Source organism: Carcharodon carcharias, chromosome 2 (genome assembly GCF_017639515.1).
Source record: "Carcharodon carcharias isolate sCarCar2 chromosome 2, sCarCar2.pri, whole genome shotgun sequence".
Classification (NCBI taxonomy): Eukaryota; Metazoa; Chordata; class Chondrichthyes; order Lamniformes; family Lamnidae; genus Carcharodon; species Carcharodon carcharias.
Genome location: NC_054468.1, coordinates 10820769 through 10835723, shown reverse-complemented (window position 1 = coordinate 10835723; position 14955 = coordinate 10820769). Strand labels below are relative to the sequence as shown.

At 47.7% G+C, this 14955-nt stretch overlaps 1 protein-coding gene across 1 annotated transcript in view; it reads right to left on the bottom strand.

The window, feature by feature from the left end:
- The window catches only part of LOC121273751 (zonadhesin-like), a 112343-nt gene that overhangs the window by 71606 nt on the left and 25782 nt on the right, over positions 1-14955 (bottom strand). Inside the window, exons 9-10 of the mRNA XM_041180915.1 lie at positions 11553-11794; positions 5044-5208 (exon numbers count right to left, since the gene is read on the bottom strand). Coding sequence (XP_041036849.1) covers positions 5044-5208; positions 11553-11794 — 407 coding nt within the window. The remainder of the gene's footprint in view (positions 1-5043; positions 5209-11552; positions 11795-14955) is intronic.

Here is a 14955-nt window from a genome sequence, read left to right as displayed (position 1 = left end):
ATGTAGCAGTCACTGCTGGAGGTGTTCACAGCCCCTTGCAATCTCAGCATCCTGATTTGGACCAGTGACCCCATGTCGCAGGTTGACAGGGCAGCCATGCAGAGCACTTATCTCTGGCCATCCGAGGGGTGACCAGCACTTTCCAGGAAGCATTAAGGGTGGTCACACAGGGCCAGGAAAGTTGTTAAGTACAGCCATGATAACCACGTCTTTCTCTCTTTCATGTTGCAGGAGGACCATGTCAGGATCATGGATCCTGGTGGCCTAGCTGTTTGCCTGATGACCTACAGAGACTGTAAAAGACAGAGGAGCAAGCGACTGAGGCTCCTGGCTGTGCAAAGGCAGGAGCAGCAACTTCATGAAGAAGGGGCAGCAGGGGCTCCCACACATGCTGCCCAGGAACGACAGCAAGCCATGGCTTGTCGGCGCCTAGTGACACCCAGGGTCTATAGATGCTGCCTGCCAATCCTCCAGATGACTGAGATCTAGTATCGCTGACAGCTGCGCATATCTAGGGACCTGGTGGCTCACATCTGCCACTTACTGCAGGACTTGACATCAAGGGTACATGGAGGGCATCCATTGCCAGTGGCTGTGAAAGTGACCGAGGTGCTCAATTTCTATGCCAGTGGCTCCTTTTAGGGCTCCACAGGTGACCTTTGTGGGATTTCACAATCCGCCACCCACAAATGCATCCATGAGGACATGAATGCCATCTTCTCCACGGCACACAACTTTGTGCATTTCGCCCAGGACCAGGACAGCCAGGATGCAAGGGCCATTTGATTTGCCCTGATCTTGGGATTCCAGTGTGATTGACTGCACTCAGGTGGTGCTCAGGTCTCCATCGCTACACTCAGTGGCTTCATCAACCACAAATGCTTCCACTCACTGAATGTGCAGCTGGTGTGCGACCACCAAAAATGCATCCTGCAGATGTGCGTGCGGTTTCCAAGGAGTGTGCACGATGCCTACATCCTGAGTCGCTCACAGATCCCTGCAGCCTCCCAGGGCCCACAGAAGCTGCAGAGTTGGCTCCTTGGGGACAAGGGCTACCCACAGAGGCTGTGGCAGATGACACCCATGCGGCAGCCTCAGACCGCAGCAGAGCGACGCTACAGTGAGGCTCATGAAGCAGCTCACAACTTGGTGGAGCAGACCATCGGGATGCTGAAGATGCGGTTCCGGTGCCTGGACCGTTCTGGTGGAGCCCTGCAATACAGTCCGCAGAGGGTGTCATGCATCGTCGCCATCTGTTGCGCTTTTTACAACCTGGCACTCCAACGGGGAGACGAGCTGGCTAAGGAGGAGATGGAGGAGCTGGAGGTCTCCTCGGATGAGCGAGGACGCCGACGGGGATGAGAGTGAGGGGGTCCTCGGTGGTGATGATGACGGAGATGAGGCTCTCACACTGGCTAGATGAGGCAGGCATGCTCAGGAGGCCTTCATAGCTGCCAGATTTGTGGAGGATGATGACGACATGGAGTGAGCTGTCCCCATAGATCCTCACATCACAGTTGTGAATGTTTGACTCCAGTCTGGCTTACGGCAATGCCAATACCCTCTGTGAGAATGCTCCTGTCATGGAGATGCAGTAGAGGCCCTAGTAGTCCGTTGACCACAGAAGGATGTTGACAACATCAGTGAGGACACTCCATAGGTCTTCACATAGCCTCAGAGAATGTCTGACTCCTGCCTGGCCGAGGGCAGCTCGCTTGCGCTCCATGATCAGGGCCATCTCAGAGGCACAGCCATGAAACTTTAGGCGCATCTGATGCTGGGTCCGCCTTCAGCACCTCAGCCCTTCAGGTGCTGGTGCACAGCATCACTGGTCACAGGTGTTGGTGTGATGGGGACCAGTGCCACCTTAAAGTTGCTGAGAGCACACAGAGAGACTGAGAGAACTCTGTGGCGCCTGCTCACTACATTCTGGCAGCAATGACCAGCACCGCCGAGGTGCAGACATCAGTAATGTTTCCAGGGAGCGTGAGGCTGGACCATCACTATGGACTGAATGCTACACAAGGAAGAGGCCCTGGACTGAGACACCTGCCTTTTATCTTGTGCAGAAAGGTTTCACATCTGAGTGACAAGAACACTGCTCATCAGAACATGGAGCCACAGGCAAGGAGGCATTCTTAGAGCTTTATTGACAATGATGAACAGTATGTACAAGTGATCAACAGCCTTACCCAGTACTACTACTTTTACCTAACTTTCCTAATCCTGCTACTGCATCTTGGTGCTCCCTGGACATCCACAGCAGAGTGGAGGCAGCCCTGTCTGTGATGACTTTGGCAGGTGTCCTCTGGAGGGCTGAGACTTGATGGACCGCGGCCTGCTTTCAGGGTCCTGCTGTGTGGCAGTGGCACCTTCCTTGGCCTGTGAAGTTGGAGCTGTGGAGGTCACAAGAAGAGGGACCGGTCACTCCCAGAGTCACCTGGGTGGATGGCCCCAGAGTATGCACCTGCTGATCCTCCTCCCTATGGGTGCCCGATGGCCCCTGGCTGACTCCATGAGTGGAAAGGATAGTTGGAGTGAGATTGAGCTGCCCAGCACCCCTCTAGCATACACAATGTTGGAGGTGGACTATGGCATCAGCGATGGAATTGAGACCGTGCAGCAGTGCAGGAATGACTTTGTGGACCAAGGTCTCCATGGCAGCCGCCATCCTGCCAGTGTTGACCTCAGTGCATTGCAATGCTGGCACTATTACTTCAGTCTGAAGACGGACGGGCTCCTCCATCATGCCTTGCAATCTGAGGAGTGCAGTGAACATCCCTTCCTGATGTTCCCTAGCTTGCCTTTGCAGCTCCAGCAACTGTGACATGACTGAGTCCAGAGGCTCGTCATCTGACTCGGACTCAGCAATGTTCTGGCCTCCAGCAGTCCTCCCAGTGCCAGGGACTTGGGATGTCCCTGCCTCCACTTACTGTGGATCAGAAAGTGCGATGTGCTCCCCAGATTGAGATCCCTCTGTGCTGTTGGAGGGTGTGGGCGAGCGCTGTGACGGGTCTTCAGGGATGGTGCCTTCAGATTCTTCTTCAGAGGTTTCAACAGGGCTTGATTGGAGGCCCTGAGTCATGGATTCTGTCAGCTGTTTGGCAGATGTGCCTGTGAAAGCAGAGGGGAGATAATTAGTGCATGACAGTGGCTTGGGACACATCACTCATGGCATGGTTGTCTGATGGATGTTGCACTGCTGGATCCTCAGTTGGTAGAGCAGCACTGACCTCAGCATCAACACAGGACTGGTCCTGGTCATCGCTGGCCAGCTGGATGGCTCTGTTTTCAAATTCTGTTAGAACTTTGAATTCCGGCATCCCTCCACCTCCCTGCGACCTTTCCCTCCTGTTGTGAGCCAGTTTGTCCTGCATGGATAGAGATGTGGAGAATGTATCAGGACGCCTGCCGGGCCAGATGATAAGTATGCCTGACCTGTGTGGGTGGTGAGTGGTCCCATGGATGGGATGAGGACAATGACGGTGTGTGTGAAAGAATGAATGGTGATGTCCCTTGCACTGGCAATGAGTAAAGGTCCTGTAGATGTGTGCTGGGTTTGTGAGTGTGTGAGTTGGGAGAGATGAAAAGAGTGACTTACCTTGGCACAACTGAGGAGATGATTCATCCTTTTGCGGCACTGGGTGGCTGTCCTTCTCTGCAGGGTGTTTGCACTGACCACCACTGCCACCACCTCCCAAGATAGGATGGTGACTTTGCTACCCATCCTGCAGCCAGGTCGGAGTAGAGCACATCCTGGTGGGCCTCCACGTCATCCAGTAGTTGCTCGAGGGACCCATCATTGAAGCGGCGGTGCTGCAGTCTAGTTTCCTTTGCTGGCCATGTCTCCCGAGCAGCAGTGGTGAGCTGGTGGCAGAACTAGCGTGGCCAGCGGTGATGCAACAGTGGGGTGATGACACACGGGCGAATGAGAGTCCCCTTGCCATGGAAATGACATGTTTTGTAGGAGTGAATAAATGATGAGGCGGGCTTGGGACGATACGTTGTGAAAACCCCCCATTTTCGTCGGTGGGTCGGACTCCATTTTATTCACCTACTACCACACTTAGGGCGGAATTTTCCCAGAATTGCACTATCAGTCAAAAAAGGTGGAAAAATGGTAACTGCACTCTATTTTTTTCTTCCTTTTGTGCATATGGTTGATAATTTTAGGAATTTCTTCAAAGTTGACCTGTTCCTGTTTGAATTTTAACAAGCAGTCAAGAAGGTCTCAACAGGCTAGTTCTGTCGCAGGGTCATGAGGACTCGAAATATCAACTCTTTTCTTCTCCGCCGATGCTGCCAGACCTGCTAAGTTTTTCCAGGTAATTCTGTTTTTATTTTTGTGCTTGTTGTTCTTAATTTAATCTCAACATTTTTAGAGCAGAATGAAATCACATCCAAAGCTATTTACTCAGGCCTTTCATGGAAAAACATATTCCTTCGCCACTTTACACATTTTTTTCAAAAAGAATTTAAACCAAGAGGAAAATATTGATCTCTATTTAGTTTATAGTATACTAAAATAGCCATAAATTCTTAGGTTTTTCTATAACACACTGAACAAAATGATTAATTTTGATAATCCAACACATACAGGACAGTCTTGTGGCACAATAGTAGCATCCTACCTCTGGGCCAGATGCTCCAGGTTCAAGTCCCACATCAGGACTTGGTGGCCATGGAAGGTATGTTCATAACATGGCCAAATATGTTGATAGTTTATAAATCCTCCCAATACCCCTGATGGCAGGTGGCAAGAGTAGGAGAGTTTCCTGGTCAGCCATACTGCAGAAATCAATGGGAAACCACTGAAGTAGTTGCCAATGGATCAATTCAATGGAAGTCCATGGTTGCAATGTCCTCTTAGGGCATGGTACCTGATGGAGGGGGAACACATATGGGACAAGCACTAATACTGTGCTCTGAGTCACTGTGGTTTAATTACAGATTCTCAATTCTTTAGGGACAATGGGGAGTTTGTTTTCCAATATGTGCATCACGTTTAGATCGACCATGAAATAAATGTGTGGGTCTGCTTACCTTTGAATGATATGAGTTTGGCAAATTGATCATTAGGTTGTGATAGCCATCATATTTCACTAACATTCCAAAATCCGTCTCAATGATTGTGTAGATACCATTTGTTACAACATTAATGCCTCTCAAACGACCCTGGATTGGCATGCGAGTCCTTTCTCCATTCAGCTGGAAAGTAAGACACTTTGTATGAGACAGACACCCCTTGGTGGAGGGATCAATAACCAGGGGGCATAGATTTAAGATAAGGTGCAGGAGGTTTAGAGGGGACGTGAGGAAGAATTTTTTCACCCAGAGGATGGTGGGAATCTGGAAATCACTGCCACCCTCATAACATTTAAGAAGTATTTGGATGTGCACTTGCGATGCCATGGCATACAAGGCTATGGGCCTAGTGCTGGAAAATGGGATTAGAATAGTTAGGTACTTGTTTGAGCAGCGCAGACTCAATGGTCCTAAGGTCCTTTATTCTGTGCTGTAGACCTCTATGACTCTAAAATGATGATGGAACAAAATAACCTTTCAGCACTAAAAACTAAATAGTAATCACTATATATTGAGGGAAGAAAGCCAAGACCAACTGATAGGGCAGGGTGAGGTGGGGATGGAATGTTTTCTCATTTAAATCCTCAATCAATTTATGAAGAATGGGTTTACACCTTGCCTCTGACATAAAAAGTTGGGTTGTGGATTGCTCACCCAGTATAGGAATCGCTCGTTGTTCATTTCCACTCACTTAATTCATACGGTTCCTGTAACAGGTGGTTCATCTGCAATGTCAGTTTTACACTTGATTGCAAGTTAAAATGTACCAATTAATTTAAAATTTCATTACACATATTGTACAGAGGAAAATTTCCCTGCCAGTAATAGTGGGCAAACTTTTACACTGGCGGGATGTTACGGTCCTGCCAAAGTCAATGGGCTTTTGAACAGCTTGCCGCATTTTCTGGCTCCATGCCACAACAATGAGGCTATAAAATTTTGCCCAGTATTTTGTAGTGCAGAGTGGTGGGATACGGTTACTTCCACATAACTTAGAAGTATTGTGAACTGTGAGGAGTACAGTGATAGATGTCAGGCAAACATAGTCAGGCTAGACACGTGGAAGATGAAATTTAATGCAGAGGAGTGTGAAGTGATATACGATGTGAGGAAAATGTGTGTTATGCAGCATGTGGTTAGGATCTGGAATTCACTGCTTGAGAATGTGTTGGAGGCAGATTCAATTGTGGCTTTCAAAAGGGAGTTGGATGATTATCTGTAGATAAAAGATGCAGGGTTACAGGGAAAAGGTGGGGAGACTAGGACAAGCTGACTCGTTCTTACAGAAAGGATACAATGGGACAAATGCTCCGATGCTGCAACCATTCTATGATTCAATGTTCCTATGTACCTGTCATTTTTCCAGTCAGTTTCCAATCATGTCACCTGAAGGTGCTTTCCCAGGAGGTCACCTTGAGCTATTCCTGCTCTCCAGCACTCAGTTAAATATGCTATAGAGCATTGGCTAATGAATCGTATGTAGCATTGCGGTAAAAAAACAAAGCCTTTGATCAATTAATTGACACAGAATTGCAGTCTTAGAAGATAGCTTTTATGAGAAATAGAAAATATTTCCCTCCTGCAATAGAGTTGCTCTTCTGAGGTTAAGGCTGAGACACACTGGGCTGAATTTATTTGCCCCTGGCGGGCATGTTTCCTGCGGGGTTTGGGGTCATGTAAAGTGGGGTAGCACCCATCCCACCACCTACCCGCCTACCCTTGAGCTCACGCCCAAAATGGGCACCCCACCTGCCATATTGAAATGACCAACTATGAGCCAATTAGGCTTCTTATCGAGCCTATTGACCCTAGTAATATGCTGCCCACTCCATAATACGTTCGGCATGAGCAGAAGGGTGGGAGCGGGAAGCCCCATTTATAACCTCAAATGGTTAAAGAGCAGGAAAAAGAAAGGGGTGGCTCGTCGGGGGCTGCTCTTTGTTGATTGCGGGACAGCACCCCCCGGCACTTAGACTGAAACCCCTCTTTTGTTCCTCCCAGCTTTCTCTCTCTTAAGCCCACCCTCTCACCCCACTGCTTCTATCCCTAATGCTCCCAAACCCTTCTGACCCAAGGACCTGGATTTACCTGCTCCGGGGATCCTAGGTTTTGGGCTCTTCACTTCAGCTGCTGTCCTGACAGCTGCCACTGATGCCTTCCTGGCACTGCCGGGACTGATGGAGCTGCTGGCCAATCCCCAATGAGGGACAAAAGACCCACTCAGCTCTGGTCATTGAGCCCCGAAGCGCTTTATTGCTGCATGGCTGCTCAGCGTGGAGTCGGTCAGCTTCACGCCAACGTGCTTTCCGGGAGGGGGGTAGGGGCTGCTGTCTGCTCCCACCTCACCCCCGAACTATTATTTAGCCCACTGTTGAGGGAGAAAAGAATGAGCTCCATTCACTATCTAATTGCACCATGCATTGACCTGGATTTTGCAGTCAGCAGCGAAAAGATGTTGCTCACCGCTGACCTCAAAGAAAACTGCCCACAAAGATGTAGCATTCTCTGTGACGGGCATTTCCCCTTTCCAGACGGCAGTCTCAAATAAGGAACGAAACCGGACAGACCACCCGGCTTCGACCTAGGCACCTGAAGTGACAACGGCAAACTCAGCCCTGTCGACCCTGCAAAGTCCTCCTTATCTGGGGTCTAGTGCCAAAATTGGGAGAGCGGTCTCACAGACTTGTCAAGGAACAGCCTAATATAGTCATGGAATCCTCACGGAATCATATCTTACAGTTAATGTCCCAGACACCACCACCACCGTTCCTGGGTGCCACAGGCAGGACAGACCCAGCAGAGGTGGCGGCACAGCGGTATACAGTTGGGAGGGAGTTGCCCTGGGAGTCCTCAACATCGATTCTGGACCCCATGAAGTCTCATGGCATCAGGTCAAACAAGAAAACCTCCTGCTGATTACCACATACAGTGCCCCCTCAGCTGATGAATCAGTGCTCCTCCATGTTGAGCATCACTTGGAGGAAGCACTGAGGGTGCAAGGGTGCAGAATATACTCTGGGTGGGGGACTTCAATGTCCAGTAGCACCACTAATGACTGAGCTGGCCGAGTTCTAAAGGACATAGCTGCTAGACTGGGTCTGTGGCAGGTGTTGAGGGATCCAACAAGATCGAAAAATACACTTGACCTCATCCTCACCAACCTGCCTGCCGCAGATGCATCTGTCCTTGACAGTATAGGTAGGAGTAACCACCGCACAGTTGTTGTGGAGACGAAGCCCTGCCTTCACATTGAGGATACCCTCCATCATGTTGTGTGGCACTACCACTGTGCTAAATGGGATAGATTTGGAACAGTTCTAAAAACTTAAGACTTAATCCATGAGGCGCTGTGGGCCATCAGCAGCAGCAGAATTGTACTCGAACACAACCTGTAACCTCATGGTCCAGCATATCCCCCACTCTAGTATTACTATCAAGCCAGGGGATCAAGCCTGGTTCAATGAACAGCACAGGAGGACATGCCAAGAGCAGCACCAGGCATACCTAAAAATGAGGTGTCAAGCTGGTGAAGCTATAACACAATTATAACTACTAGCATGCCAAACAGCATCAGCAGCAAGTGAAAGGCAGAGCTAAGCAATCCCACAAACAGATCAGATCAGATCTAAGCTCTGCAGGCCTGCCACATCCAGTCGTAATGGTGGTGGACAATTAAACAGTTCACTGGAGGAGAAGGCTACACACATATCCAGCCCAGCACATCAGTGCAAAAGATAAGGCTGAAGCATTTGCTACAATCTTCAGCCAGAAATGCTGAGTGGATGATCCATCCCAGCCTCCTCCGGATGTCCCCGGCATCACAGATGCCAGTCTTCAGCCAATTCAATTCACTCCACGTGATATCAAGAAACAGCTGAAGGCACTGGATACTGCAAAGGCTACGGGCCCTGACAATATTCCGGCAATAGTACTGAAGACTTATGCTTCAGAACTTGCCGCGCCCCTAGCCAAGCTGTTCCAGTACAGCTACAACATTGGCATCTACCCGGCTATGTGGAAAATTGCCCAGGTATGTCCTATACACAAAAAAAGCAGGACAAATTCAAACTGGCCAATTACCGCCTCATCAGTCTACTCACGATCATCAGTAAAGTAATGGAAGGGGTCATCAACAGTGCTAACAAGCGGCACTTGCTTAGCAATAACCTGCTCACTGACACCCAGTTTGGGTTCTGCCAGGGCCACTCAGCTCCTGAGCTTATTACAGCCTTGCTTCAAACATGGATGAAAGAGCTGAACTCCCGAGGTAAGGTGAGAGTGACTGCCCTCGACACCAAGGCCGCATTTGACCAACTGGGCATCAAGGAGCCTTAGCAAAACTGGAGTCAAAGGGAATCGGGGAAAACTCTCCAGTGGTTGGAGTCATACCTAGCACAAAGGAAGATGGTTGTGGTTGTTGGAGGTCAATCATCTTAGTTCCAGGACATCACTGCAGGAGTTCTCAGGGTAGGGTCCTAGGCCCAACCATTTTCAACAATGACCTACCTTCCATCCTAAGGTCAAAGTGGAGATATTCGCTGCTGATTACACAATTACACCACTTGTGACTCCTCAGATACTGAAGCAGTCCATGTCCATACGTAGCAAGGCCTGGACAATATCCAGGCTTGGGCTGATAAGTGGCAATTAACATTTGCGCCACACAAGTGCCAGGCAATGACTATCTCCAACAACAAAGAATCTAACCATTGCCCCTTGATGTTCAATGGCATTACTTTCATTGAATACCCCATTATCAACATCCTGGGGGTTATCATTGACCAGAAACTGAACTGAACTAGTCATGTAAATACTGTGGCTAAAACAGCAGGTTGGAGGCTAGGAATCGTGCGGCGAGTAACTCACCTGCTGACTCCCCAAAGCCTATCCACTACCTACAATGCACAAGTCAGGAGTGAGGCTCCCTACTTGCTTGGATGAGTGCAGCTCCCACAATGCTCAAGAAGCTTGACACTGTCCAGGACAAAGCAGCCCGCTTGATTGGCACCACATCCACAAACATTCACTCCATCCACCACCAACACACAGTAGCAGCAGTGTGTAACATCTACAAGATGCGCTGCAGAAATTTATCAAGGCTCCTTAGACAGCACCTTCCAAACCCACAACCACTACCATCTAGAAGGACAAGAGCAGCTGATAGATGGGAACACCACTATCTGGAAGTTCCCCTCCAAGTCGCTCACCATCCTGACTTGGAAATATATTGTTGTTCCTTCACTGTTGCTGGGTCAAAATCCTGGCAATCCCTTCCTAACACAGTTTGGATGTACCTACACCACATGGACTGCAGCAGTTCAAGAAGGTAGATCACCATCGCCTTCTCAAGGGCAACTAGAGATGCTGGCCCAGCCAGCGAAGATCACATCCCATGAATGAATAAAAGAAAGTGTAAATCTGGTGCCAAATCTTGGCATGCAGCAGCAATCATGTCAGTAAGGAGAAAGGCAGCCAATCACATTGAAGTAGTCAAACACAGCAAACCAGCGAGTTAAAAAGCACTTAAAAATTTTTCATTTTTAAATTTTCGGATGGCAAAATAAATATATGACTGTTAAAATAGAAGCCAAATTAAACAGCGTGATGTCTGCTGTGCAATCCCTGTGTGGGTGGGGGTGAGGGAATGGCAAATGCAGAAGGGCGCTCCGATCTCCCTGAGACTAAGTGCTGCCTCAGGGAGATCAGTTCCCAAAGTGAAAAAGTTATTCTTTGGAAAATTTCGTTTACCATCCATGTCACGAGTTGGGACATGGACATAACTTTAAGTAAAAGTGAATTTTAATTTTTTAATTCAGTCATGAAACCTCAGCCTGCCTGTGGATGGGGTTTCATGCTTTTTCAGGTGGCTGCCTGCGCTCCCGACTTGCCCACCAACCTTAAGGTTGGACGGGCAGGTCCACTAATTGGTTTAATTGCTTTTTGAATGGCCTCAATAGGCTGTTGACAGGTCGGTCGGCGCACTGCTGACTCGGCTGCGCCCCTGCCGTGCTGAAAATGCACATGATGCGGAATGACGTTGGAAGTTCCGCCCAACACCATTACATGTCATCTTACATCGCCCCCGCATGCCAATGGGAAAATTCTTGCCGTGGAATTTTCTATATTGTGAAGAAATTTGACATTCCATAATTATAAAATTAGCTTTTTATGGGCAGTGGGGATGTTTGGCATAATGCTGAACTTAGTATTCTAGTAAAACAGGGTGGGTGTTTTCATCAATTCATCATTATAAGGGACAGTTTTGTTATCTTTACCACAGCAAAATCCTTGACATTACCTACCAGCCCCAATACTAACATTGGGTGCCCAATGTGCTTCATTCATTCACGCCAAAACTCTTCACTTGATGAGCACAAAATTCACACAAAACAACACAAAAAAAACATTGAAGGTTGGCACAAATTAAATCTTTTATAATTTTTTATATTTCACTGCTGAGATCTTACCAAGATCCTTCTGTTTTTCTGTAGTGTGAGGCGTACACCATACACATCTATGTAGATCTCTCTCAAATATGTTGAGAGATTCTGCCCATGCTCTTCATTCAATGTAGTGATGCTGACAGGAACCACACTGCTGTTGTCACAGACTTTCACCAGGGTGTATGCACAAGTGCCCGAGAACGTGTACATGATTTTATCGAAGGTATAATAGTGAGGATCGCCACCAACATAGCAGGAAGCACTTCCTAGATAAACAATGACAATTTGGTGAAATGCTGGACAAAGTTATCCTAAATAAATTATTGCAACTATGTACATGACATTACAATGAGCTTTGGTTTTCTATTACCAAAGCCCTCAGAATTGCATTCCCTCTAATTCTTTGTCTGTTCTCCTGAATATGCTGACCCATGCTCTTCTATGGGTATCAATACCTCTAAGTAGCCATTCTTCAATGTTATCTTTGACACTGACTGTTGAAAAGGAATTCAGTTATTGAGGGTCATCACAGCCAAGCTGGATCCTGCCCTGGAACAATATTCACACATTCACACTTTATATGCTTAAGAGGATGTTCCACGGCCCTTCACAACCAATGAAATAGCATTGAAGTATCGCCGTGGTTGTGACTTGGGAAACTGGGAAAGAGTACTGGAACACTGCACAGCTTGTCCAGCTGGGTGGGACTGTCCTTGCCTGGTTCCATTCTATTCAAAGCCAGAGTATTACTAATGATGGCTTTCCTTCCTGCTCCTGCACTGTTACCTCTGGTGTTCTCCAAGGATCAATCCATGGTCCCCTGATATTTCTCATCTACATGCTGCTTTGCAGTGACATCATCCGAAAGCACAGCATTGATTTTCACATGAACATTGATGACACCCAGCTCCACTTCTGCTCTGAAGATGAGTTGTATGGACTCGAAACGTTAACTCCTTTTCTCTCTCCATAGATGCTGCCAGACTTGCTGAGCTTTTCCAGCATTTTCTGTTTTTATTTCAGATTCCCAGCATCTGCAGTATTTTGCTTTCATCCACCTCACCATCACCTTTCTCTTCACTATTGCCAAATTTCTAGACTGCTTATCCGATAGACAGTACAGAGCAGAATTTTTCTCTAATTAAATCCAAACTCCATTCTCTAACTATTGACTCCATCCCTCTCCCTGGTGACTATCAGAGAATAAACCAGATTGTTTGCAAAATTGGTGTTATATTTGACCTGAGGTGAGCTTGCGACCACACACCCATTCCATCACTAGGACTGCTTTTTTCCATCTCCTTAACATTGCCCTGTTTCATCCCTGCTTCAGCTCATCTGCTGCTGAAACCCTCATCCATGCCTTTGTTACCTCTAGACTTGACGATTCCAACAAACCCCTTGCCAGCCTCCCACATTCTACCCTCTATAAACTTGAGTTGTCTAAAACTCTGTTGAACGTGTCCTTATTCGAACCAGAACATTCACCTATCCCCGCTGTTCTCACTGACCCACATTGGCTTACAGTAGAGCCAAGACTCCATTGTAAAATTCTCATCCTTGTTTTCAAACCCTTCCATGGCCTCACCCCCTCCCTATCTCTGGAATTTCCTCCAGCCCCACAACTCTCCAAGATATCTACGCTCCTACGTTCTGACCTCTTGAGCATGTCTGATTTTAATTGCTCTGCCATTATTGGTCGTGCCTTCAAGTTCCTAGGTCCAAAAAGATGGAACTACCTCCCTGAATATTTCTATCTCTCTGCCTCTCTTTCTCCCTTTAAGACACACTTTAAAGCCTAAATCTTTCACCAAGCTTTTAGCCACCTGCTCTCATATTGCCTTACATAGCACCTCATTTTTGCTTTATAGGGAAGAATTTTCCTGTCGGCGAGCAGAGGTTGGGCCCACTGACTGACAGGTAAAATGATGCGTGGTGACATTGGGCGGGCATCCCGATGTCATCGCCCGTCATTTAGATTGTCAGTTTAGCGGGCGCGCAGCCGCGTCAGCTGTGCACCCGCCGAACTGCCAAAGGCCTATTAAGGCCATTAACAAGGTAATTAAAGTTGTTAAGAATGCTGCCCGTCCAAACTTAAGGTTGGCAGGGGGCAGGCGAAGAGCCCAAGCGGCCTTCACGTTTTTCATGAAACCTCATCCACGGGCGGGATGAGGTTTCATGAGGGGTTCATTAATTAAATAACATTTTTTGATAAAATTAATGGACATGTCCCAACTCATGTGACAGTTTCACACAAGGGGCCATGTCCTTAAAAATTTTTTTACCTTTATTACATTTTTCACAACTTAAACTAATCTCTCTGAGGCACCTCCGTGCCTCAGGGAGATTTTTGCGCTCTTTTGCACGCATGCACGGAAGAGCGCAGGCCCTGACTCAGGGAATCCACCCCCCCCCCCACCTACACACACAGGGAGCGCAACAACGCTTCCAGGTTTGCATCACGCTGGGTGGGCCTTAATTGGCCAGCCCACGTAAAATGGTGGCGCACACTCAATCGGGGGCACCGATCGGGTTCGCACTCACTTCCGCCCGCCATTCCACAGCCCCCCCGACAGGGGGAAAATTCAGCCCATAATGCTCCTGTGAAGTGCTTTGGAACACTTTATTACATTAAAACAGCAATATAAATGTAGATAGTGTTATCGTATTTATCCACTATGCTGTGCATTTTGCAGCGGGAGTCACTTCCATCAGAAGCATGGCTGATTACTGTCCCTAGGACATGGGTCCTGAGACAAATTGTAACATCTCCCACTGCTGCCTCAACTGATATTAGCTATCTCAGAATAGTGGTTGAATCCTGCACCTGATATTTAAACTAAGTAACAATTAGGTGATAAAAACAAAAAACTGCGGATGCTGGAAATCCAAAACAAAAACAGAAATACCTGGAAAAACTCAGCAGGTCTGGCAGCTTCAGCGGAGAAAAACAAAGCTGACGTTTCATGTCCTCATGACCCTTCAACAGAACTAAGTAGAAATAGGAAAGGGGTGAAATATAAGCTGGTTTAAGGGGGGGTGGGGGGGGAGAAGGGGGGCCGTTGTTGGGACAAGGAAGCAGGAGGTGGAGATAACCAAAAGATGTCACAGACAAAAGAACAAAGAGGTGTTGAAGGTGGTGATATTATCTAAAGAATGTGCTAATTAAGAGTGGCGAGCAGGACAAGCAAGGTAGCTCTAGTGGGGGTGGGGTGAAATAAGCGATGGGTGGAATACATTTAAAAATAATGGAAATAGGTGGGAAAAGAAAAATCTATATAAGTTATTGGTAAAAACAAAAGGGAGGGGGAAGAAACGGAAAGGGGGTGTGGATGGAGGAGGGATTTCAAGATCTAAAGTTGTTGAACTCAATATTCAGTCCGGAAGGCTGTAACGTGCCTGGTCAGAAGATGAGGTGCTGTTCCTC